Source organism: Calliopsis andreniformis, chromosome 4, assembly GCF_051401765.1.
Source record: "Calliopsis andreniformis isolate RMS-2024a chromosome 4, iyCalAndr_principal, whole genome shotgun sequence".
Classification (NCBI taxonomy): Eukaryota; Metazoa; Arthropoda; class Insecta; order Hymenoptera; family Andrenidae; genus Calliopsis; species Calliopsis andreniformis.
In genome coordinates, this window is record NC_135065.1 from 13,094,725 (window position 1) to 13,122,235 (window position 27,511).

At 44.6% G+C, this 27,511-nt stretch overlaps 1 protein-coding gene across 1 annotated transcript; it reads left to right on the top strand.

The window, feature by feature from the left end:
- Positions 1-1,269: 1,269 nt before the first annotated feature.
- Fax (failed axon connections) lies at positions 1,270-26,712 on the top strand. The gene is made up of 4 exons (XM_076376587.1): positions 1,270-1,751; positions 25,337-25,675; positions 25,761-25,898; positions 26,232-26,712. The coding sequence occupies exons 1-4, from the start codon at positions 1,410-1,412 to the stop codon at positions 26,586-26,588; spliced, it is 1,176 nt and encodes a 391-aa protein (XP_076232702.1). The 5' UTR covers positions 1,270-1,409; the 3' UTR covers positions 26,589-26,712.
- Positions 26,713-27,511: the final 799 nt, after the last annotated feature.

A 27,511-nucleotide genomic window follows, 5' to 3' on the forward strand; every position in this document is an offset into this window, starting at 1 on the left:
CAGGCTTAACAATCTCGGGACGATATTCCCCGAAGGAGAAAGAAGGACGAAGGAGCAATTGTCTGCGCGAGGGAACGCGACAACCTCGAACGCAAAGACAAAAGCAAAGAGGATGCAGACTATCGAGTGATTCGGGGAGAGTTTGCGCCCATGGGCGGCGCAAATCGCGGCAGGTAGTTTTCCAAATGGAGTCGATCGGCCTGAGACTGGAAAAAAGTAATCCGTGAAAAGGGGTTCGTTGTTACGCCGGTCTGCCGCAGCGTTGCCGCTTCCACGCGAGTCAGAAGAGCAGCTGGCCGGGTTGGTCCAGGACCGAGGCTAGAATATCATGGTACCCCTTTGTGGCTTCCCAGAGTCAATACCATAATCAACACACACCTTCAGAGCAAAGCCACAAAGAAAAAAAATCAGATTTAAAGCCAGGGTAACACACTCTTTAAAAAAAGAATAGAAATAGATACTTCTGAAATCGGGAGAGTAAAGGTATATAAAATAATACCTTGACTCACATTAATTCATGGTCAATCACAAAAAAAGAGAAAAGAATTACATTATAGACTTGGTACATGTAACGAGTACAGTGCTGTCCCGAAAAGTAGTCGAGTCTCCCTGTATTCCATACATACACAGAAACGCTAAATTAAACTTCGCCTACGCAGTCATTTTCATTAAACAGAAATCCGCCAGTCAATACAATAAAATCTTAAATCACATATACGTACAGCGATGAACAAGTCAAGGTAGGATTTCCTAAACCACGCATTCTGCTCTACAGCCAGTCACAGGAAATCCCACCTTCACCTCCATTATTCCCAAACATCGAGGCATCAGTGTACCACGCCGAGTGAATGAACAATAAAACTACATTCGATCATCGGGGCGTATTTCACAGCCCGCGCCCCAGGGTACCCAGATACATAGTTGCGAGTTTGTACGGCCCCCGTTGGCGACAGTGTTGCCAGGCGAGACGAAGCCGCGGCGAAATGGAAGGAGCCCGCTCTATGGGGGTTCACAAGAGGCCAGGGGGGACAGAAGAGGGCAGCGAGAATGGAGCTGGAAGAGGAGAGGGCAGCCGAAAGCAGCGGCGAAAGAGAGAGGTTAGCACGCAGACCGGGCAGGGGTGGCGGACCAATTAAAGATGGCGACGGCAGCGGGGTGTGGCGGCGGCGCATGCGCAGACGGTGCCTTCGACTGGGGGGATAGGAAGCGAGCAGAACGGGGCAGCGACGAGAAGGAACCGGCCGGCGAGGCAGAGGGATCGACGTTTATGTGGTGCGCGCTGTCCTCGAGAGAGTCAGGCTCCCAGTGTCGCTCGAGTACTTGTCCCTCGACGTTCGTTTTTACCCGCTCGAACAAGCGTTCGGTTTTTCACGCCGGTTGTGCGAGAGGAGAGCCAGAGGAGAGCCGAGATGACGATGGCTACGGAGACAGAGAACACCGGGCCCGAGAGCAAGGAGATTAAGGACGTGAAGGAGATCAAGGAGGCGCTGAAGAACGAGACGCCGGCGGACAACAAGCAGGAGGAGAAGGATGCGAAGAAAGAGGAAAGTGGAAAGAAGGAGGAGACCGGCGACGCCGCGGCAGCCGCCGCATCCTCGCCGCCTGCCAAGGCTACCGGCGTTCACAAAACCAACTACGAGAAGGACGTTGTTTATCTCTATCAGTTCTCCCGAATGCCGCTCCTGCCCTCCGTTTCGCCCTACTGCCTCAAGGTGGAGACGTGGTTACGACTCAACGGCATCAGATACGAGGTAAGTCGCTTCACCTTTCGATTTATTCTGTACGGGAGTCGTATCAGGTCGTTCCACAAATTGTGCCGCTTTCTGCTTTGCATTTCCATTCGCGAAGTCGAAATCATTTGTTTGCGAATAGCATCGTTTGTGGGATGAACTGGTATAGACGAATCGTCGAACTTTGTAAACGGCAGCCACGGGGAGATCGATGAAAGTGCAATGCTCCCGAGATTGCACTCTGGGCGTCGCGCGAGGACGAGGGAACGAGGCGTCCCTCGACGTGAGACGCAATATATCGTTTAACGTGGAATCCTTTCTTGTGATTTTGTATCATTGAATACGCGTGATTGGGAAGAGTCGATTAGCTTGATATTGGCGAAGGGCATAGGAGGTGGATCCTTGCCGATTACTTCAAAATGGCGACCCTTGTCAACCTTCAATGTTTAAGCACGCTTCTCCTACCAATTTTCGGTACAGTAGAACCTCGATTATTCAGAATTCCTTTTCAGTTTTTCGAGAATATGGATATTTGAAGGGATAGTAATAGAATAGAATCTGAGATTCAAAGAATTATTGAACAGTCTGTTAGAGATAAAGCTGGTTATCTACGAGGGTGATTTAACTTAGAATTCAGTATTACAGATAATCGAGGTATCACTGTATTTCAATGATTGGGAAATTGTTTTAGTAACTTGTGGCTTCCGTTTTCATCATAATCGAAGAGTATGACACATTAGATTTTGAGTCAACGAGAAGTTGAGCGTTCCCCTACGATATCGATTTTTCTTAACCAAAGTTAGGAGGGAATGTTTGCATGTTTTTCTTCTTACAATCGTGTTGGCGTACTCTGCATGATTGATTTTATTTACTTTCGTCAGTGTGACTATTGAGTGTTCGTAGTTTTACGATGCAGTAGGATCGAGTGTCTTGTTTTCAAATGCGCGACGGTTCGATAGCCTACCTTCAATTTCAGACGAAAATATTTCTGTACATATGTAGAGAGCGTGTTTACATCCGAGGATTGAAACGATAACGTACCGAGATCTTTTTCGAGGCGAACTTTAAATGTAATCATGAGCACGTAATAACCACGTATAAGAGAATCTTGAGACCCAATATAAGCAATACGAAACTACGTATCGCCTTGCTATAAGCCTCTTCCCATATTCCCTGTATCTTGAAATAGCTCAAAATAAACGTATTCTATTTACTTCGAGGGACACTCGCTGTTCATAAGGTCAAAGTGACCTACGAATCACTCCAAGCAAACGAGGTTTACTTGTGCCCTGAGTTACTCGCTTCTTTGATAAGATCACGGTAGGTTATCGTAAATATAGGTTGATCAGAGATACATGACCTTCGCTACAAACTCGTTCTATATGATAGAAATATTCTATATAACGTAGTATTCAAAGAAAGGAGTAGTTAGTAGATTCCCCTGGGGTTCTCAGTCGTAGAACGTTTATTACCTCTTGATGGACGAGAGAGCAAGGCAAGCGGGATGACGGGCACGCGATCGAAAAGCATGAAAATACATTTTCTCGCGAAAGAGGTGAAAGGCCCGTCGGTGGCGCGGCTTGCATTCCTACGGACTTTTAAAACGGGTTCGAACGGTGGTGTCGCGTGGGGGAGCGAGCGAGGGAAGCCTATTGGAGGGCTTCCAAATTGTACACACCGATATGCCCTCGTGAGCCTTGATCCTGCGCGTTCCGCTTTCGGAGGGGTGGAAGGACGCGTGCACACACGAAAGACCCCTGCTGGCTTCGCCACCGGGACTCGCTCGACGGGATTCACGCGTCAACCTGGGGCTGAGTAAAATATCTAGTTCAAATAGTGAACAGTTCGACTTATTTTCAAGCTGAAATAGCATTTATACTTCTCTCTCAGGTTATTTGCTGTTGAATTGAAAATTTACGCTCTGAATTATTGAAATTTGTCCCTTTTCTTTTAGGGAATATAGCAATGAGATTAGAGCGAGGAGATTGTATGGGTCTTTATTCTATATCAGTCTATGATCATTTATAATGTCTCTTGATAATTTGATAAGAGTTGATTTCCAATTAACCCAGTTCCATGATAAACCTCGAAATAGCAGGCCAGACGTTTTGCATATCTAAAATATGTAAAGGTATAAAAATAGCGGTCTCATTTTGTGGATGCCCTAAATCCCCTTCCCTGAGAGGAAAATTATTTTCTTGAAGAAATTTGTAGTTAGTATCCGTGTTGTATCGTATTTTTAGCGCGATGGCGATGGTACACTTGCGCGTTCACGGGTGCGAGATTATTCTTTTCGACGCACGAGATACTTTTCTTGTTTTCCAAAGGCGTCTGCCACACACACGTGTATCGCGTATCCCCTCCGTATGGCTGTTTACACACATTCTTGCAACAATTCTAATGACGCAGAGGGATGTTATTTTCTCTCGTTCGAAATAATCACGGTGATGAAAAGTAATCGCGACACTTTATTATTATGGAATTTGTAGTAATGCGTCTCTTATTGTAGCAAAGGAACTCCATTAATTAATCATTAATTAATTAATCAAAGGAGATACATAAGTAAATTCCACTCTGTCTAAGGGGCAAGTTATTTCTTAAGTGTTCACATTTTTAATATTCCCTGTGCACAGCAATTTTTCAAGCTCTTGAATAGTTCTACTTTTTTAGGAATTTCAGTTTTTTCTCTTAATAACGTTTTCATAATGAAATTCATGAATTTGCGTTCCTACTGGTTTATTGAAATACTCTAGAGCTGAGGAATTTCATTAGGTGCGTCATGGGGCACGAATGGAAGTTTATCCCATGGTGGTCGCCACTTTGGTGGCATTTTTGGAAGCTCTCGAGCCGAACCGTGTGGTGTTCTTTTTCATCTGCACTGCGTCTCTGGTGTTTGGGCCTCTGCCTACGTGACATCTGTTGAACATAACGCTTTTCCCCGAAAAGGAAGCGGATAATGTTTGCAGGGATTTCGAGCAGATTGTACAAGCTATCTTCTACCTAAATCTACGCCCCTTTCTGACCCTCAGTCCCTTTTTCCTTCCGATAACGCGATGGACTTCAGCTGTCCTCTGTTGAAACCTTATCGATCACCCATAATTGACAAGAATAAATTTGTGTTTAATTCTGAACGAGTCTTTTCGGAGGTTCATTCTTCAACGATCGAACCATCGACGATCTTGGGTTCTATTTTTAGACGTAGAATCCCCAGGGGGGGACGATTGCACTTTATGTAATTTATCAGTCATGATTGTCAAGTGTTACCGACGCCTCCACTTCCGGTACTCGCTTCTGGATTCCCCGATTGTGACTTGGAGCATAGACCCCAATCGTGAAACAATTGCAACGCTACTCCATTTTAGAAACTAGCTTTTTAGAAATTTCAATTATCTCCCTCTTTAAATTTCTATTCTCTCTTCTGTTGAAACTATTTTTCATTTTCCATATTCGAAATCTTTGAGAAGCAATAATTTGACGATTCAGAATTAGTGATTTCTAAATCTCCTGAATTTTAGCTCACAACTAGATACTGAATATAAGTACTTGGTATGCATGGTTCCACTAGCAATTAACAGACACTCTAGTCGAGTATCCTCCCACGTATCGATGCACCCTGTTTCACGACACCGACTTCGGCGAAGGATGTGATTTATGGGATGGAAAGATCGGGAAAATCTTTCCTTTGTTCTCGCCGTGTGCGAACCTAGGAGGGATCGTGTCTGAACAATTATAGATTGTGCATATTCCGTTGGTGCAGAAGAATCGCGGTAACTCTTTCGTAATGAACGCTGGTTCCAATAAGTGAAACGACAGAACTCGAACAAAAGAGGTCACAGGTAATACGGAGGAAGTTCCTATTGAACTAATCATTACCAAGATAGGTATAAATAACGCGGGTGTAGTGGCCCGAATCAATTGGCTAAGTTGACCAATTTTGTCCCAGTGCATACAGTTGCATTCATTTCCTAGAAATGCTTTCTACTTGTCGCGGGGGAAATTCTTATCCTCGAACTCTGCCCTAAGAAACTGAGAACAGAAAGATGAAATGAAGTTACTTGAAAAGAAAAATCCCACAATCACGTTTAGGTAAAAATAGAATTTAGATTCAATGTATTGAGGGTTCACCTTGGATGTTTTTATAGCATTTTTCCTCTATATATTAGCCGAACCCATTGTTTCGTGTTTACTGCATTTGAATATTGAAATCAGCGGGAAACGCGAATTCTTTCCAAGCGTATTCCGAAGTCCTTGAAACGATGCATAGTTTGCATACCATTGTGACAGAAAGAGAGGAAAGACAATGGTTCTGAGGTTGCTAGACGTCCGGTGTGGTCGCCTCTAATGCGCGAATGTGGGTTATGAAAAAATCGCAAACAAGAATTCCTCTCTCTATGTTGCCCCCTACATCTGTCTTCTCACGCTTTCTTGGTAAGATACTGCATTTTTCGGTGCGAAAGTTAGCACCGAATAAGCGAGAAAAGGAATCTCGTTACTCATTAAATTCCAACCTTCTTCATTGCTTCTCAGCTACTACTTTCATTAAAGGGGGGCAGCACTTTGAGGCCTAAAAAATAAGCAAAGTTTTCAGAAATCTTTTCAATACGTAACTAGAAAATTTCAGGACAATACAAACTCCTCCATTTGATAATATTTCTGCCTTTAAAAGATTAGAAAGTGAAACTGAAGTTTACATTTATATCCTCACCAAAAGACTAAACTTTTCGTCCAGTATTTACCCATGAAAAAAATTGTGAAATAATATTTTCTTAGTTTTGTATGTATTTGGGGTGTCCCCTATTGACCGCTCAGAGTTCATGTCTACAGCCTATTCGGTCACGGCTCGTCCGATTTTTAAAAGCAGAAATCTGGTTCTGACCAAACTGATAAAACAGAAATAACGTTGAATATTAATGGCTGGCCATCGACACGAAGCCTTTTGGCGAACGAAATCGTAGAAGAGAGAAACGAAGGGAGTGCGTGAAGCATAGCGTACGTGGCGCGCATGCCCTCATGAAGTTCGTCGGTCGAGCCATTTGTGCCCCCGGACAATCGATTATTTCCGACGTTTCTCCAGCACGCTAAACTCATTTCCGGTCCGATTTACTCGCGAGCGGCATATCCGCGGCGAAAAGTCGACTACGAAGGCGATATGTTATAATTGCACGGTTCGCTATGGCGTTGAGGAAGTATGCTAGGGGAAGGGGGGGGGAGAAAATGCATTTGCACTTCTGCAACGTGCAGACGCTGCACTCGAACATCTCGGTGCTCCACCGAGCATAAGTATTATACTTTCATGACGGCGTAATGAGAGAAAGCCTGATCTCGTTGCAAGAAAACGCTGGCAAATTCGATCGAGGTCGCGCGCATCTCGCTCCGGTAACCTTAGCTTCTGCGCTAAGGAAACTGGATTCTAGTTAGGAAACACATTTTTTTTAGGAATTTTAGGTAATGGGAAAAGATGGAAGATGGTACTATCGTGGCTAGGGCTCTCAAAATTAGCTTAATATTTTTGCAGTACTATTTTGCTTAAATGGGTTAATGTAGAAGATATGGATTTAATAGAAAAATTGGACGATAGCTTAACTATCTTTAGATTATTTAATTTTGCATTTGAAGTGTAATATAATATCTGTAGTATATGTAGTCTCTGAATTGAGGGAAGGAAAAAGTGTGTGGAGTGAGTATTGCTAGAGGACGTGTCCATACAGTGAGGGCGCAGGCAGGAAGGTTACGAGGGCGTTGGAATTCTTTCAGCGAAGACGTTTCAAAGGAAATAATCTAAACCTCCCAGTTACAGTCATGGGCTGGGTCGGGATTTAACGAGCCATGGAATGAGCTGAGTCATAGGACTTGCTCGAACGCAGTTCTCGAAAGAAAATACAGTTCTGCTACGTGGCATTCAAGTTGGGAGAAGTCACTTAGCGATTATTTATCACTGTTCAACCTTCCCCAGCGTCCTCGATTGAGCTATCATCGCAATTTGGTTGAGTGTTTGAATTGCATGATTGATCGCGTCGTTCGAATCTATTTCCACACTCGCAAACCATGGGATTCGACCTTCTCGTACATCTCATATAGAATCCTCCTAAAAAGTCCAATGAGAAAGTTCCCTATACATAGTACTCTAAATAAACTCGATCGAATTGGAGTCTATTAAACGCATCAGTTCTCATCTTTTATTCACCTTCTTTCAATAGAACACGCTGAATTACGATAGACCATTAACGACGTCGTTAAACACGAGTAATCGTCTAGCAAAATTTATTTCACAAGCACGATAATTTCACAATATTATCCGCCTCTATTAGTCCCAATTGGCAAGCGTGTTAATTCAGCAATTATGGCAGCCCGTAGTACGTGAAATTGCGTTAATAAGACTTTCAGTCCGCGTTGTGCGGCATGGTTGGCCTATTACGCTGTCGATCGGCCATCGGGCGAGCAAACGGCCCAGGTAGGGGAAATGCGCGGCTACTTCACGCTTGAGGCAGGTCAGGCTCTTTAAATCACCGGAAATGTGCAGGTAGAAGATGTGGGTAAACCGTGTTCCCCTCCACTACCTGCTGTCGTCGCCTTTTAAACAGTTTCGTGGAAGGTACTTAGGCTGAATATTGCCCGCATAAAAACGCCTCACGACTCGGGTTTACACCCTAAGGTTTTCTGCCTGAGGAATTTCCAAATATGCGTGCCAGATGCTCGTCTGGATTTTTGGGGATCCGAGTTTTACGATCGGCCCGCCATAAATCTTAATCTGGCGGTCGAGGGACTGAAGAATATCGTTTAATACTACTTTGCAAGCACGAAACATATTTGTAGTGACAGACATTTAGGAAGGAGTGAGTAGAACCAATTGTAGATCGTATCACTTGGGATGTATTTATATTAGAATGTAGAATATTTGTTAATCGATTATTTAGCTTAAGTAAAAGTTTCTCAAAGACATCCTGTATGCAGAGTGAGAATATGAGAATGTTAGTGGCGTATCTCTTCGGATGACTTATGGCTTGTAAACACGGTTATAAATCTCCGTCTTCGAATCAATACGCCCAAGTGTATCGTCTAAAAGGGTCCAGTAGAATCTTAGCTCATGAGTATCACGGTGTTTTGTTTCATCTATAAATTCCTTGACACGCGATTAGAGTCTGCCGATATGAAATTCTTTGGGCGGGTAGCACAGGAAAGAGCTGTGGAAGAATGTTTACTCGTGGCGCTCGAGTATCCTTGGAATTGTTAAATTTACATGCGTTAAGCAAGTGCATATTTCCCATGCCTGTGCATGCGTGCGACGTGCCTCGCGACACGCTCTTCTATGCGTTGGACGATGCTTTGTTCTTCGTAGAAGCACCTCCTCTCGACAAGAAAGTAACAGATTGAAAGGATACTCAGTTTTCCTTCGATTCATTTTTTATTCAAATTCACAGCTACAGTAGGGTGTCAGTTGATCGAATTATCATAATTCTCGCAGAATAGTTGACAAACTCGGTTAACAAAATGTTTGCTGTATTTACAAGCTCAGTTTTGAGTCGGCTCATTCAGATACACGGAATGCAGCCTGTCCAATTCGTTCCCCAACCTTTCGCAACCGATGCACGCAGATCTTTTGTTCGATTTCTTGTTCTACAAGTTAGGAAACCTGCGGCGAGTGTAGGCAGTCGATGTTTATCTTCGAAGAAGGGGTTCCTGACGGCGCTGCAGACTGGTCAACCGTGCAGCGCTTTTCAGCCCCATCACGGTTCCATTTGGGAATCTTTGTTTACACGCTGTTTTCTGCCGCGTGTTCTCGTCGGGTTATCAGTACTGCGGCGCTGCTCGTAGACTGCTTCTTTCTACCGTTTGTTGTTTCCACTGCAGATTCGATTATCGGCGTTCGCTTCACTGGGTTCGTCGATACTTCTCTCTCCCCCGTCACGCTAATTACATCACTGCTAATTCGAGAATAATTACGGAGAAATGATTCTGTATTTGGATACAAGACTCGATTCAGTTCAGTCAATTGATTAATAGTGGTCTGATAAAAATGCTAGAATTAGTTATCAAAATAACACTTAAATTGCGCCTTCTATTAAGCCAGTTAGAAAAGACTGCTGTAATTTCATCTGAAGGGAGGTTAGTTTTTGTGGTCCCAGGAAATGAAGGGAAGATGAGATATCATCGAACGTCCGGGTCGAATGCATACCTAGATCCTTGTTCTAATTATCCTCCTCGGACGTTCTAGTCATTGAGTCAGGAAATGAAAGTATCCAGCGGTTTGAAAGCAAGATATCATCGAACGTCCAGGATTAATCTACTCCTAGATCCTATCTGGAGTCATCCCACTCGGACGTTCGACTCGTCGAGTTAGGAATTCGCTCCAAATCGTACCCGACTTCCGCACGAGCCGAACTCGTTTTCTAACGCGTCGCGTGTATGCATTGGCTCGCGCGAATCCGAGTCGAGCTCCGTTGCAAGGCGACGACGGGGCAAATCTGTATTCATGGAGCGCAACAAGAGGAGGCAACGAATGAATAGAGCCACGAACGAATCGAACGCGGTGGATGCTTTATATAGCGATAGGAAGACCCCGTATATCTCGTATTGCGTCTTCGAATGGGCAGTCCTCGAGCGGAAACCGCGTCGCGCCGCTATAATGCAATACCTATTGACGACCGTCGATGGAAAACTACGTATACTATCTACATACGTATGTGTACGTGTACTGTCTCCACGCGTGTGATAGAACGTTGAATGATGTATCGAAATCGGTTGTCGCCTCGATACGTCGACGATGGAAACGAGGGAATCGTACGAAAGGAAATTAGGTGGCTGTTGTATTCTGTCGCATTGGATATGCCCTACGTAACTTTAAAAACGCGAGCTTCGTAATTCTATGTTAATTTTCATTAGCCTTCCCACGGTGCTTCGACAGACACAAAAACTCTATGTTGAAGGGCTAAACCGATGCTCCGACTTCGTTCTAACTATCGATTCCGCGGAAAACTTTTTCCAACGTTGCAGTGAAACTGTCTTACACGCCCCAGTTACCGTTTCTCCGATACTAAATAACGGTGAACACCGTAAATACGTGATACATCGTACGATTCTCGGAAATAGTTTATCGTGGGTGAATGCAATGTCGCTGCCTCGATACGATCGCATTTCTAGGCATCGATATTCTTGACGAAGTAGGCATTTTTCATGCAATAAACACAAGTGAAGCATTTATAATTTTCTTCTTCGATTTATTTATCCAGATGTACTCATCATTCATTCATAAAACGTCTTATCCCAATGGAGCAGTTAGACGGCTCGACGAATACTCGAAACGTAACGTGAGATTAAGCCCCCATACGCAGCTGTTTCTTATCGAGTAGAACGATCAGAAAACTCGAGAGTAATTATTCATGCTGGACGATTCACTGGAATGGTATATCCTGGAATCAAGAACATTGAAGCCTCGATTGTCGCTGCGCTAGATAGTGACACATAGGTTTGATAGTTAAGTTCTGCTTTCAATATCCAATATTCTACTGATCTCCTCATATTCACGAGAGACGTAGATTACTATGATTTAGGTAGGAAAAAAGCCTGGTGAAACTGAATTTCGATTCGATCCTCGGACGTGTCAGGCTTTCATGCACACTCGAGTTCTTCCTGTGGCAGAAAAGTCGAGCCAAGAGCTGCCAAGCGATACGGATAAACATACTCGTCGTGTAATACACCTTACTCCGTAATCTGTAACGCGATACCACTGATATAACTGATCCCGTTACACGGTATTACCGCGGCCAATGCGAGAGAACTCGGACTGGTCACTCGTGGAGCTGAAATGCGTAGAAGTGTGCTGTGCCACCTGGTGCATCGCTGATGATGCCGTAAATTGCGAGTAATCAGGCTGCTCTCGAGAAATCTGTGAGGGACTGGCTCTCTACACGACCGTGGTTTTAATGTGACCACTCTTTTTGTCTCTTCAACCTTATTTGCGCTAATCTTATGATAAACGTGGCAAATCGTTCGAACATGGCACAGGCTATCTGCTTGAATTTGCATAAATAATGAGCTTAAATTATAGTCTATACTTAGGTGTGCATGAAATAGTATTAATAGTATAATAGTGGTCTTAGGAGCTCTACTCTTTTGAGAAAGTGACACTGGTCATAAAATGGTATTTTTATCAGGACCTAAAAAATGAATATTTCTAACCAGAAGTGCCATTTTCATTTTCAGTAATCACTTCTCTGCAATCGATTTACATGTGAATCATTTTGGAGCGCGCAGTACCGTGTTTGGTGTGACAATGATCGCACCTGAGAGACCAGGTGACTCACGAATCATTTAAATCCACGAAAAAAGAAGATCGCAGCTGGTGCATTGCGTCGCGATTCGCAACAGCGTGGCATGATACTGTGTATATGCATGGTACGTTAAGGTGTATTTTCGAACGTTCTCGAGCGGAAAAGTTCAGTTACATGGGACAGGCAGTACGAGAAATGTGCGCAGCACAGGGCCGCAGCTGATCGATCGTTTCAAGTGTACAGCCTATTTTTATTTTTAAACGATCGATAATATCGATCTTTACGCCAGTCACTTATCCTTGCTTTGAAATTCATGAAGACGCGTGCGCGTCGCTTATGGTACGTTCGCCTTGAGTTCAATGGGACGAGACGAGGTTTCGCGAGGTATGGCTATTGAACGTCGCGCATACAGTAGTGTCTTTAGATTTAGTATTTAGATTTTGCCTTGCGCCTCCCTCACCCTGCGCTAGTATCCTCAGAGTCATCGTTCAGTAGAACTAGAATTTTCTGTTTCCTTCATTTCCATTGTGTTCATGTAAACACCCCCTCCGAGTACATGAACAGAGTGTGCGTCTTGGCCATTTTTTGCTGCGGCTGATCTTGTGAAATATTAATAAGCAACGACAGTGTAGAAGCTTGCCAGTTGGAGGACTGTTCTCGAATAGACATTCCGTGACAAATGCCTTCAGTATCGAGCTTAAGAGCATCGACTTCTCGTAGACACGCTGCAATACGCTCGAAAGCTATACCCATCAGCGTTGAAAGGGGGATTTCAATCCTTCAAGCTCGGGAGGTTCCCGAGCTTAATGGATCCTCAGAACTTTCGCAAGCAACGTCGGACGTCTGCTCAAGGTATTACAAAGGCAGTACAGGAGATAAGAGTATCGAGGAAGGTTTTAATTTCGAGTGATGCAATAACGCTTGAATAACATGTTTGTACGTATTCGTCCTCTTATCAGGGAGCTGCTCTCCATTTACACATATGGTGTCCAAAATATGTACAGTCTTACGTGATTCGGTTCTTTCTTAATCATCACCTTTCCCTAAAATATATTTACTTGCATTTAAGATTTAATTTGGTGGGATAAAAATTATGACAAATTTTCCGAGTATTTTTTAACCTTTATTAGGTTAAAAAAAATTACATTTTCCTCCAAAAAATGATCTTCGCCAGAAAGGAAAAGCCTCCTTGCTCTTCCCCCACCCTGAAGAAAGGTCCTTCGTGTTTCCTACTTGACGACCACTGCGTATTTTATCGGCGACACCGCGTTAATCGCTCGAGACACATGACGCGCAGATCCGGCGTAGTCTCGCGTGCTTGGACGCGTCCGGGCGTATCTTCGCGGTTTCTATCGCGGCAGAAATAAAGTCGGTGGAACGAATGCGGGGGCAGCAAGCTCTTAAAATAGCGTCGAGACCTCTGGAGTCGCGATTGCGCGTATCTCTTGGTGGCAAGAACAAAGAGAGAGAGAGACAGAAGAGCATCGCCGATCGTCTGCTCGCGGGGGAACGAGAGAAAAAGGGTTGTCGGAGAGGAAGAAAGACGAGGACCATCTGAGGGGAAGGGTTCGAGGGGGAGGAAGAAGAAAGAGGCCTGGGGCGGTCACTTTGCCGTAAGGAGCTTGATTAGCGAGCGACCAATCGACGTCCTCTGGCTACACATCCGTCCCCTTTTTCGCTTCGGAGATGCTCCTACAATGTGGGGTAATTTGAGTCTCTTGGCGGTCGTTTCGGGAATGCTGGCCTGTTTAACCTTCGACCCAGTCGCTACTGAAGGAATCCCGCGGAAAGTATTCGAGAGATTTTGAGCAGCTTGAAGCAGAGTTTGATTCATTGATCCTTTCCCTCTTTCTTTCATGCCTTATACATGATGTCAGAGAGCTGAATCTGTGTGAAAAAATAAGTCGAGAAAGGAGGGCCTTTATTTTGATCAATAATTCGGAGTCGAAAGGAAAATCAGGGCCGATTTATCGCGAAAGGTAGTGGTTGATACCCCTTGAGGATCCCAAGCAAGGCAACCGGTTGTCTTTCATCTAATTTTACCCACTCTGAGAGCTATTGTTATCTTATTTATTTATTCCCTTTCTCGTGGATCTATTCGGCCTATTTATAACGCGGTTCTTCACCTTTTGTTCGAGTTTAATGTCAGAGTGTACGTTGGGTCGTGGCTTTGTCCAAGGTTAGCGTTATCTAAAATTAAATTTGCGCTGTGGGTGCCTCTTGAAACGCCGCCACGAAATTCCGCGCGGAGAAGTGGATCTGGAACTTGGGATAAGTCGAAAGAGCTCTGGAGAAATGAAATTGAAATTTTGGCGCGCGATCGAAGGGGGAGGATCGAATGAAAAAGCGGGAAAATTTGATGAAGCGATGTGTTCCTCAGCCTCTAGCGTAGATAGGTCAGCGTACCGCAACGATCCGACGGAAAAGCGCGATAAAGTGCATTCAACTGTGCCAAGAAATTCCTCGGTGGTCAAGTCAGCGCGAATCTCGCGGAACAATCTATTTCTACGTATCGCAGGCGCAGCCAGCGCGTAAGTTACTCTAATGGAATTACATAACTCGAGCCGCGAAGGGAAATTGAACGGCTACAGCTGGTATAATCGGGGCCCCGCCCATAATTAAATTATCTCCTGATTGGATTACAATGCGAGCATGGGCCCAATTCGAGGGACGTATAAGGGGCCCCGATATTCGTCAGCTCGTTCCTGCTCATTAGCAGTACCGCCACATCTGCCGATGACTCCCCCATAATCAACATAAATCCTCCTTCTGCTGCCCGAAGGCTCCTCTTCTCTCAGACCTTCATTACTCTTATCCTCGCGCACGGTTTTCTATTTGCGCTCACCGCGAGTATCCCATCGCTCTGAGCGCCTCTTCGCGTTCTACGATGCATGCCATACACGTTGAGAAATTTGTGTGTCGAGCAGTTATATTTCTTCCATCCTCCCCTGGCGGGTTCACGGTTCGTCGAAAGTTCGAGTCGAAACTCCTCTCGCTTCCACGAACTCTTCTCTGGCTTTCTCATTCTTCCCGAGCCGCGGCGAAGAGCTGCTGGCCTGTTTGCCGTCACAGAGGCGCATCGCGCCGACATACCACCGCAATGTACCCAATTTATCCCCTTTACCGCGGGTCTTAATTAATTAATCTTCCAATTGAACCTCATTACTGCTTATCTTATCGCGGTGGAACGCTCGGAAGACTCCACGGGCTACGCGACATTCCTCGACCGCGAGAAATTCGTTTCGTCGCGGGACAGTTCATTGTACCGTCGAGGAATAATGTGGAGATGTTAGCTAGTTTCATTCTGAACGAGCATACTTGAGATTGTGAGGCAGAATAATTTATACGTAGATATATCCAAGTGAAATTTCTCAAAAATTACATTTAGGACTTGAACCTTTTCATAATCGAGTGATTTTTTGGAAGTATCTTTTTTTAACTAGGCTTCTGATGGTAAGAAAAAAAGTAAAAGGAAAAAAATGGTTTCTGGTCTTCCTGCCTTGCAATCACAGATGTATCTATATGCATGCCAGCAGAGTATCTAGGATTTTTCCTCATCGAACGTGTACAGTTATGCATCGCGAACCCTTCAGTGAACCCTATCGATTGGATCGATTATCTGACCGTGAAGAATCGGTTCCTGTTCATGATTTATCAAGAATTCATCGACGATTTATCGTAGCCTTTTGTATCTCTCGATTTTCCACGGTGCTCGGTAACAGTTCGTTCTAAATCGTATCGTATCTAGTTCCTATCTCGACGACGAGGGATTTGGCGCCCACGTTCCCTTGGTGACTTTCGTCCTTATCGACGATATACGATGCTGTAATCGCATTCAGTTGTGGCTCGTCAGCTTCGAACGAGTCGCTTCCTTCGGGTCGCTTATTGTGCGGATATCAACAGAATTATCTTTCGCGTTTCATAAGACGCCTCACGCTGCGTGAAGGAAGTTCATTGTTCGGTGCCTCTCTATCGGGACACGGCTGAAGAGTAGTAGTTTTCGAATAGTTCTGTGACGAGCTAGAAAAGGAAAACCTTATCCATCCGAGTGGCTAAGATTTCCAGTTTTTTCTCTGAAGATGTTTCTCTGTTGAAATAGCGAGACTTAAGATCGCATCTTGATAACCAGGAAAATATCAAGTGTCAAGAAAATAGTGTCTAATAAAAATCCAAGAAATCTTCCCCAAAAATACTTCCATTTCCTCGTTAAAAAATATAATATCCACACGTTAATAATTCAATAATTAATAATTATTATCAGGACGAGTATCGAATAGCTCTGACCAGACAACGCCAGTAATTACTATCGCTGTTCAAACAATTTACAGGCCCATAAATCATTCGTGGCATCCATCTTCAATTACTTTCCCCTCTCATTAGGAGGGCACATTACGCATACGAATACTTGCAAGAGAAATTGGCCAAGTACACCGCTTCCAGCACTATCTATGTCCACGTGTGCCACTCCTCAATGCTCATTGTGCGCGTAAGAGAGGCTCGCGAGGTAGAGAGGAGGCCACTAGCCTGGAACGTTTACACTGTTGACGCGGAAACGCGACGGAGAAGGTGAACTATACGGACACGGCACACGTGTTAAACTGCTGGCCGACATGTGCGGCATCGAGTGTCGATACGTTGAGGTAGGCCGGCCACCGACCTCGTCGAGTTCTCCAGTCGCCTCGAAGCGACTCGTTTCTCTGCTCTCTCGCCTCGTACCCCATTTTTTCGTCATAGTTACGTCCTCTAATCAGGAAGAAATTTTTAGTAAATGATAACTAGGTTCTTTATTTTTTGGGGGAGGAATACTGTAATGACTAGTCGATGTTTATTTTTCTTTTTGTTTTTCAAAATTAAGGTTTATAGGGCACCCCTGAGTGGAGGAAGACTTAATTTTATTTATAGTACACCTCGAATTGTAAGCGTGTGTGGAAGCTAGTAATTGACATTCATGATTGCAAAAATAGCGTCGGCGATCTTTGTTGCCTCCCAAGTAGCTTTTTAGAGTGATTCATACTGTCATAATTTTCTGCTTCCAACGCGATGGTTTCACTCGGCATCAAGTGTTGATGGGGTGGGCGTTGAGGAGTGACTACTCTTCCTATTGCGACAATATTGCTCCCTCTAATTAACGCGACTGTTCTTTAATAACGAAGAAGCATCGTGTAAAGAGCATTGCCTAGGAACTATGTTCTCATCCTAGAAATTAGTCCAAAGAGTTGTAAGAGTTCTAAGTCCCAATAAAATACATGTGCACTCACTGTGGCGAAGATTAGAATACAGTGTCTTCACTGTAGGAGAGTGTAGATCACTTTGATTCAATCTTCTCCTCGATTGGCGGGGATAAATCGCTTTGGAGTACTATTTCGCTCGCCACGGTGTACAACGCTTGACGTTAAAATTTAATTGTATGATTGTAGATCGGAATCTCGAGCGGGGGGTGGTCAACGAGTAGGAAATTAGGCGATCTACCGGCGAGAGGAGGATGTCAGGCGAATGCAATCTCCTTTCACGTTACCATTCACGCTCACAGACTTTTCAGATTCGTCGTAACTGGATCCTACATTAATATAACATAGGACTTCCTTATAGTCCATTGCTGGGGGATAATTGCACATTAGGGCAAGTTCGAAACTTCCTCAGATATCTCCCCCACTTTCGATCAGATTTAATCTCCTCAGCAAATCGCCGCGATCTCATTAAGAAAAGCGAGAAACCTCATTAAGGTAGACATCATTTTAGGATTAATATCGCGAGTGGCGAAGTGTCTTCTATTCACAGACACCGTGCTCGCAATTTAGTTCGACTTTCAGCGCGTACTCGCGCCTGTCCGAATTAATCGTGGAAGAAGCTTCCAGCCAGAAAAAGGGCCGCCTCGTTTTACAGCTTCTGAACATCTCGGCGGGGCGCCCATTACGAATATTTATGGGCAGCGCGATTCTGCCACGTCCAGTTCAAAATTCCCCTTCTTTTCTCCCTCTGTCGCTCTCGGTGGACCTAATCGAGCGATGGGGCGATTCGTTAACGGGTAGATAGGCGAGAGTGCGGGCGTCACTTGGATGAGAACTGGGACTACTTTCAGGCCTCTATTACAAGGTGTACCGAGATGGAGGGATGTGTAATATTCTCTAGAGAAGTTGAATAGATTATCGTCATAAAGTTCTAGTTCCTCCTTAAAGAAAAACTCTTATTTTGATAATTATTAAGTGTGATTTTTTGGTATAAATTCCTCGCTCTTCTTCTTTGAAGAAAAATGCCTCTTATCTTCTATATGCTCGTTGCTCCTACCAAGTCACGAGCCTTTATCGAATACTGTATCTAAACCAGTCTGCCACAGTTGTTTGACTCTGTCAAAACGCTTATTGTGCTCGAGATCCTTTTTTCTGCTCCATATCAGCCTGTATGCATTCTCGAAAGCATCATCATCATCGCCATTGTCGACTGAACTGCAATTTTACGTTTCCTCCTTCGCCTTTTTTCTTTCCCTCTCTTCTGTCGTTGGTTAACAACGGGAACGAGCTTTTCAACGTAACCCAACCGTTGTTTCTTCTTGAAATCGTCGATTTTCGTGGTTCACCTTGCCGTCACTTCCGGTCGAGCGATTTTCACTTGACTCTGCAAATTGCCGTGTTTCGAAATTAGAAGAATATAGTTGTTGGCGAGAGGAAAGCAAAAGGGGGTGGTAGGGGGCGAGTTCAACGTCCAGTGAAATGCGCGCGCAGCTCCGCTCAGTTTGAAAATCGATCTCGAAAACGAGCGTCCTGCGAAAAAATTGTTGCCCAGGTTTTCTATGCATTTTCCTCGCGATAGGTACCGATAAAAATGGTGAAAAAAAATCTGTCGTTCAGTGTCACAGATTATTACTAAAACGGGGAATATAATATTGCCTTAATATTCCCTTGGTATAAGCTCGTTTCCCCCTTCTCTACATCTCTTAATTATGCATAGAAATCAATAGCATAGAAGATAAAGCAAAAAGTTCTCACAGCCACGCATAAATTACGCGCAGTATCTACACCCTCAAGGCTGAGTCACACGTGAGTCAGCCCCGCGCATCAAATAATAATTTCGAGGTCTGTCGTTCGATTAGAATTGTCCACAGTGTCCCTTGGATCAAGCCAAAGAATAGTCTTAGGGGGAGGAGAGCAGTTCATTCAGAAAATTGCCCCTGACTCATCGAGTGCCGAATAATCGGCGATTCTACTCGGCTGCCAGTTATAGTTTTACTACCCAAACACTCGACGTAGCCGAGCCGAGGGGATTACAAGCTCTGCCAAGTTGCAAGTTCGTTGGACTTGGCAGTCCACGTGCACAGTCCACGTTTGCTTTCGTTTTCGGCCGATTGGTTCTCCTCCGCAGTCATTTACGACTATCCTAGCCTTGTAATGCAAACTATTTTCACGTCGACCATTCATCGTTACTATTTTCATCGGGCCAACGTCCCGCCATTGACGACCACGGCTCGTCGACGTCGACTTAAGCCGCGTTCACACTTGGCGAACCGTTTTCTTCGATTTTAATTATATTCATGCACTCTTGATCGCGTTTTTACCATTGTCCACGCTTGTTTGTATCGTCTGGAATTTAGTTAGATATAGAGCCAGTTTAAGATATTGGAAAATAGTGTTTCGTGGGCCGAGGCGACATTTCTATGTTCGCTGAAGTATGTAGCAAGGCGTAGCTGTGAACAACCGCTTTACTCGATTTACGAACAATAGAGACATCGTTCTCGAGCGTTGGTTCACATATTTGTAACCTCGTGAGTTCCCTCACCTAATCGCGACAAGGAAAAATAGTCTGAATTGTTGCTCTTTCATGTTCTTTTTCTCGTCCTGATACTTTGTACCGTAACTCGTTACCACGTTATCGAAGTGGAACAGCACGCGAGGAGAGCAGGTCGCTGGCACAGCAGTGCGCTTGGGGTTCACGTGTTGGAAATCCACAGTTTTACTTCGTTTTGTGTTTTAATGGGGACATAAGAATTCGCAAAAGACTCGTAGACAGTACGCTCTTGAAGACTCTCAGACTAAGAATTTATTAAATGGGGGAATAAGGACTTTAGCCCTTAGTAACACGGTGAATGAACCCTTAGTAACATGGTGAATTACATTTATTGAATGAAAAGGGGAACATAGGCTTTAACAAGTGTCCATAGATCAACCTCAGAGTGAGTAACTCAGTCTTTCAAATTTTAACTTTCATTTCGAGAAAGTTGATCCGCAGAATATCCTTTAGAAGACCCCCACTTTTATCGTATTGATCCTTTGGGACTCAGGATTAAAGTCTGTTTCCAAGTTTCACTCATTCCCATCCCTTCGCATCCCCAACCATATGAAAGGGGATTTCTCATTGCATCAATCAATCATAGAAGCCTTTATCCGTCATCATAAACTCGTCTATAATATCCCCAAGAGTCTATAACTAAAGAATATCCTATATTAAGAGAATCAACATCAGAAAAGTCTTTCAACCAAGGTCTCCATCAACCTTAAAGAAGTCTCCCCCGAATGTCTAGCAAAAAGGGGGTAGCAAGAGCAAGGCAAGGCTACTCTAAAGTCTCCTGCCACAGCAAAGAAAAGAACTAGAAGTCGAAGTTCCATTTGCCCTTCTGGTCTGTAAGGCTGTGGCTGAAGCTCTCAGTTGACCGGCGCTGGAGCAGCCAGCAACCAGCAGCAGCATCCTGTACGATCAATACGCAGCGGCTCCGCGCTGCGTGTGCCACGGCTACGTGGAAATACGGCAACGACTACCATGATCGTCGGCGACGAAGACGATGACACGACTACTACGTCCATGACGAGGACTGCCTACGTACGATACCACGACATAACGGCTTAGAGCCTCAGGGAGAGGAGGTGGCGGAGGAGGAGGACGTTGCCAGGCGACGGAAGCTGCCTACCGCCAGAGTTCATCGTCCTCCAGCTTGTTTCTTCTCCCTTCCACCCACCCATTCACCCTCCGTTTATCCTTCTTCGTCTCCCCCCCTCGCTCGACTTTGCCTTGCCTCTCGGTCTTTCTCGCCTTTTTTTTCGTGTTTCTCCCTCTAACCCCCACGTGTTCCCCTTCTCCCTCCCCCTTTTTCGCCGTTATACCACTCCCTGATTCCCTCTCTGGCTTCTCTTTCACGTTCTCTTTCTCTTTCAATTCCCGTCTCTCCTCTCTCCTTTCTCCTCCCTCGACTGGGACTCTCGGGCTTCGTGCTTTCCTCGGCTGCTGCCACTCTCCCTGCATCGCGGCGATGCTCCCCAGCCTTTTTTCTAACTCCTCTCCTCGACCCCCTTTTTCTTCTCGTCTTCTCGGTAGCCTCGGTTCTTCCACTTTTTTCGGGCTTTCCTTACTGCCTGCGGTTTCCTTGCAAGCGTACACTCAATGGATCCTCGGGACTCTCTTCATCTTTGGAATTTGGGGGGAATTAGTTTTTTAAGTTTGGGGTGCATTTTTGAGGTATCAGGACTCCTCCAGTTGTGGAATCAGAGAAAGAATAGGTAGTTAGGGTTCTAATTTGGAGTTAGATCATCTCTGTTACCATAAACCTCTTTAATTACTTCGAGCAGTATGCTACGTATAAGGTAAAACCGAAATGTGTCATCTCACTTTGGTAGCATGTTCCTCTCACCCCTTAGAAATGAAAAAAAAATTTTTTTTAAGAGAAAGTAGAAATATCCTATCATAGCAGGACCACCAACTTCTCAACTTTCCATATCTGAACTAAATATAAACATTCTTGGTTCTTGAAGCTAAGCAATTTGCCAAACGAGCGACTGCATATGTTCCCCTGAATGCAGCTCGTGTTCCCAAGATACATTTCGGCCAGGCAACCCGCTAAAAATTACCAGACACCCCTCTGTTTCCAGCGGCGCGAGTTTGTGTTCTTTCAACCCTCCCGCCCGAAAGCCCACAAGTGAATATGCAGACGCAGGCGCAGAGAGTGGCTCGTTTCGCTAGGATCGCGAGAGAGCGGAGGGCAGCTGCCCCGCGGTAATTTTTCCTCCGCCCACCGTCTGCCTTCGCTCGACTTTTCATCTCTTGAAATTGATACACGCATCTCGAGCGATATTCCCCCGCGTGCCACGCTCTTTTTCGCCGATCGTTATTCACTTTGGAGCGCGCGCGCGCGCACTGCCGCGTTTAACGATCGTCGCGCGCGGCCGGAAGCGCCCTCTCGCCGAAGCGTGGGCCCGCGAATTAATCAGTACCGACCGCTTCATCGATTTCACGCTGGAAGATATTTCACTGGCTCAGTATCCAATGACCCGTATATGGGTCGGGACAGTTTGGGATATAATAGGTAGATTTACTAGATTTTTAATGTATCCAATATTGTGCAGACTGTCCTGACCCATATATGGGTTATGGGACAGTCTGAGCAGAATAAGACTGATTGTTTTTATTCTCTTAGAAGTTAGTTGCTAAATCCTTAGAGGATGGAACTAAAAATTTGATAAAAACTGGGGATGATTGGGTAGATACTCGACTATTCATATGTCTGTGAGAATTCTGCGAAGTTTGATTTGTTAAATACACAGGGATCGATTAATACTCTTTTGGTGTGCTAGTCGCGTTATCTCTCCGCCCTTGCATTGGATTTTCTCGCTTTGGTCAAGTCGTTGCCCGTTCAAGTACGGCTTCGACGACGTCTCTTCCCTCCCCGTTCCTCTGCTGGCCTCCCTCAGCCACCGCGATGTTGTCTCGAACTTAACGAGTTCAATGCTCGTAATAACGCGCGGATCCTGCGATATTTCAGCGAAGACCGCTCTCCGACTACTGTGCCTGTCGTTTTTTCTCCGCGCGCTCCTCTTTTTTTCTGTTTGCTCTCTCTCCCCTCAATTGTTTGTTCCTCCCTCCCCTTGTGCCCCTGTTTCTCGCTGGGTACTTCTCTCCCTAGACTCTTTCTCCACTCTGGAATTCACATTGGCATACATCCTCCGCCGCTCTTCCCTTTCCACCCCCGACACCCCTCGCTCTGGCTGTTCGTTACTCAACCATTATCAAGCTCGCATCGCGAAACAGGCATCACACCTCCGTCGGCGACGTTTTCCACCCGCTATTATCACACGAGAGGCAAACCTTTAAGGGAGGAACCTTCGTCGTTCATCCCTTACGTCCCTCTACAGTCGTTTTAGTAGGTTTTCTCTGAGATATGGATTCTGTTGGGTTTTGTCAAACAACAAGAAATCTGTCTGTTTGTAAGAAAATCAATTTTTATTGATTAAGAATTCTAGGCTGTGGTTCGTGGGTCTGAGGATTTTGGGAAATTTCATCAGGGTTACAAGAGAGGGTCTGAGAGAGTTTTCTAAAAGGATAGGTGCTGATGGAGACTCTGATAGAGACCTAGAACAGAGTTTATGGTTTACAGATGTCTGTTGAGATTAGATGTGCCTCTTCAGTGAAAAGTTAGAGCGTTAAATACCTTGTGACCAAGTGATCTAGCAATTGTACGCGACTTACTTTCGTTTAGTTCCGATAGAACAGCAGTGTGCAGTGTTCGAGGGCCACCGATTACCGACGATGATGAGCTCTTTCCGAAGAGGTGTTCCCACGTATATATCGCGACATTGTTCCCCTTTTCGTGGGACCGAGCTCCATGACCCGGTCTCTTCGTGCATTATATGGTTAATTCAGGTGATTTCTATAGACGTTGACACGGACATGGATACGAACGTGCGTTCCATTTGCGTCGATCGTGATTGACACAAGAAAATAACGCCTCTCGGATCTCCCTTCGACTCTACCGCGACGCCAGCGGGTCGATAATCGACGCCGACGCTGATGATTCTATGCAGGTTTAGCTCCCATGAATTTGGGACTTCAAATTATTTTTATATGTCCCCATCAGAGATAGTAAAATCAGTTATCAAAAGGGTGCTTCAGATTTGAGTCTCACTGTATTTGGAGTAATCAGCGTTCTACTGTAACTTATAAAGAAAATTCATAAACTTTGAATTGACCAATTTTTGAAAATTTCCCATGAATATTTTCCCTGAAAAATATTAAAATTTGTGAGTCCACTATATCAGCATCGAGTTAACATTCGTAAGCTTTTTAATTCTCCCATATCTCGTCATTTCTGTGCTTCAGATCCGGCGTCGGTTTAAAGAACTCTCGAAACGAGAGAAGTTGCACATGTTCCAGGATACAATTCCGGAACCCCAAGTAGATTGGCAATGAAATGCGTTAACAGATGGCCACCGAGCAACTAGAAAGTTCCGTGTTATGTGCTTTGGTGAAATCCAGGCAATGGAGAGATATTTCTCATTGACACTGTACGCTCGAACTCGCTATTGTAAAGTGTACTCGTCGGGAAGTAGAATGCATTAATATTATTAGTCCAAGTTTCTCTGTCAGAGTCCCATTGTTAGGATGACATTAACTGTGCTCGCGTAGCTGGAATAATTTCTTCCCGTTTTTCCACGAGTATTATGTTTTCGTCATTTATCGGACTTCTCTGAATCGCCAGCGTCGAAACGATACGCGTGAAATCTTCGCGAGCGTATATCGTTATCAATACCGATTGCAACTTGAACCACCTGTAAAGGACACCAGATATCTTATTGACTTTGATGTGCTCCGTGTGTGGCATCGACGCGTATAAATAGAGTCACGCAGGTGTATTTTGTATACACTTTGCATCGACGCAGAAAAGCTGTGCTCTGATTTATCAGTCACTTACTCTTTTGTTTTCTTGTTTTTCAAAGTCCCATCAACTCTTTCATAGAAAATTGCCTATAATTTTAGAAAAAAAATATTCGATTCGTTTACCTATTTTTTGTTATTTTTTTTATTAAAGGTTATGTTGTCAAAGAATTAATTAATGAAACAGCTTTTCTGAGAAAATGTACATGAGAGGATTGAAACCCACGCTGCTTGGTGTCTCAGGCTGAGAAAGAAGGCGCGTAGTGTCTACTACGCCATCGAAGCCCCTTCGTGTTTCTTTACTTTTTTCCCTTTTTTATCCAACCATCCACCGCTCGTATGGCGGAGAAGGCTTCTCGATGCCACATGTATACACACTTTGGAGCAACGTATGGTAAATATTCAATGCAAATTGCGCCCATTCGGGTAAGGATACTTTGCATTGAATGCTGTGTCTGTTAACACAATAATGGATATATAACATTTTGAGGCGTTCTTTTGCGCGTATCCGAAACTTGAAAAAGAAAACACAAAAAACTTGTATATTGTGGTTCTATCTTTATGAAGAAGAATCCTTTATTACCAAACTGAATATAGATAAAAGACGAACTGTATTTTACATATATTTTTGTGGGGTAAAAAAAAATATTTTTACTTCTGATAAGAGCCAGAAATAATGTATAATTTTCCTTTTTGTATCTTTTGCAGAATGTGGACCACAAGGTTAAATTCCGCTCAAAGAAGGGCACCTTACCATTCATCGAACTTAATGGCGAGGAGATCGCAGACAGCACGATTATCCTTCGCGAGTTGAGCCAGAAGTTCGGCAAAGACCTGGACGCTGGTTTGACGTCTGAACAAGGAAGCGTTTCCCACGCGATGATTTCCATGATCGAGAACCATCTGGTCTGGGTTGTCTTCTGCTGGCGTACCAAAAATATCGACCAGGTCTTGAAAGGTTACAAGGTGAACCTTCAGCACGTCCTCGGCACCCGCATTCCCAATGGTATTCTTAACTTCATCTTCAAGCTGACCTTTGGACGTAAGGTAAATTCTTTATAACTACAGGTGAAATACAAAATCCATAGCGTGGTGATTTTGGAGTAAAACAAAGTGACACGTTCTTTTACAGAGTGCAAAGAAAGTGAAGGCTCAAGGTATGGGCGTGCATACCCCTGAAGAGGTGTCCCAATTCGGCTGCGCCGATCTTAAAGTTCTCTCTGATATGCTTGCTGACAAGCCCTTCTTCTTTGGGGACGAACCAACTACGGTAAGCATTTGTTTCGTGGGCCTTTATGGCAGAACAGGATCGATCAATGTTCACCTTTCTAATTAGATTATGCTCGAGTTTGATGAGGACTCTTGTACATGAACGAATAAGGGAACACTGTAGGGCCTTGATTAACCAACTTAGCAGTAAACTCCTGTTGAAGTTGCTGTAACCGCCTAGCACAGTTAAATTAGAGATTGTACTAACTTACAAAGGCTTCTGTACGTACTTATCAATGTGGAAAATCGATTCTGTTCACATTGACCAAGTGATACTCAAACTTCTCCTAGCCAAGCAATCAAATATATCTAACAATTGTTCATTTCCAAACAGTTGGACGTTGTGGCGTTCGCGCACCTCGCCCAGATCCTTTACATCGACAAGGACACGCCATACAGTCTGCGCGACTACATGCAGGAGAACTGTCCGAACCTGGTCGGACACTGCTCGCGCATGAAGGAGCGGTGCTTCCCAGATTGGGACGAAATCTGCTCCACCCTCGACATGAACACACATTTGCCGAAGCCAGAGAAGCAGGAGGAGAAAGAGGGCAAGGAGGAGGCGAAAGAGTCGAAGGAGTCGAAGGAGGAGAAGGAGGGGGACAAGGAGAAGGCGGATAAAGAAGAAAAGGAGCTAGAGAAGGACAAAGAGGTTGACGAGAACAAAGAGAAGGAGAAGGAAGGGAAATAAGCTGTCCCTGAGTGATGGGAAGCCAACAAATAATAAGTCGTTCAGATAAGGAGAAAGAGAGAGATAAAGAAAAGAAAAGAAATGATCTAAAAACGTGGAAAATTGAGGGTGTGATCTGGATGACGAGGGAGGGTGGGGAGGTAGGGGTATGGATGGGTTGAAAAAAGAGTGGAGGAAAGAGGAGGGTGGGGAAAGAATGTGTGCGTGTGCGCGAGTATGTGTGCGCTTTGCGTGAATGTTTGCTGAAGAGAAGAAAATAGGGGGAGGGGGGTGTAGAGAGCACCGTGAAGATAGAGAGGGGTGGAAGGGGGAGTATGCAATGGGAGTGAGAGAAGAGGAAGGGGGGATTCAGATCTAGAGCTCTCTACTTATACGTATAGATATTGATAGACTCATAATGTTAAATACTTCGTTTATATATATATTATATATATTCGTTCGAACACGTTACGCCATTTCTCATCGACACACCCCCTTAGCACACCCGAACAATCGCGTGAACAAAACTTTTATCGACCCCAGGACCCTTTTTCCTCCCCCCCCCCCCCCGAACGATTCAGAGATAAAAACAAACCATGATAAGGGAAATGAAAGAGCGGGGCTATCTCATAAGTCATTAGAATCGTAGGTTTGCAATATATCAAATGCAATAGCCTGCCGCGAGGTGTTGTGCGAGATCTTTAATTATGGAACAGTGGCCAAATGCGGATTCGTACGCTGCAAGATGTACGGCGTTGTGTAGTAAGCAAGTTTATGAATGAGAATATCGAGATCGTTTATGGTTGCGATAGACCAGAACATGTGGGTCCCTGACCACTCGTTACGATAGTCAGGGAGAAAAGCGTCTTGCGGTCGCTTCTACCCCCATTGGCTCTTACTGTGCAAAATGAGTTATGTGTACCTATTAGCGTTTCACGCAACGT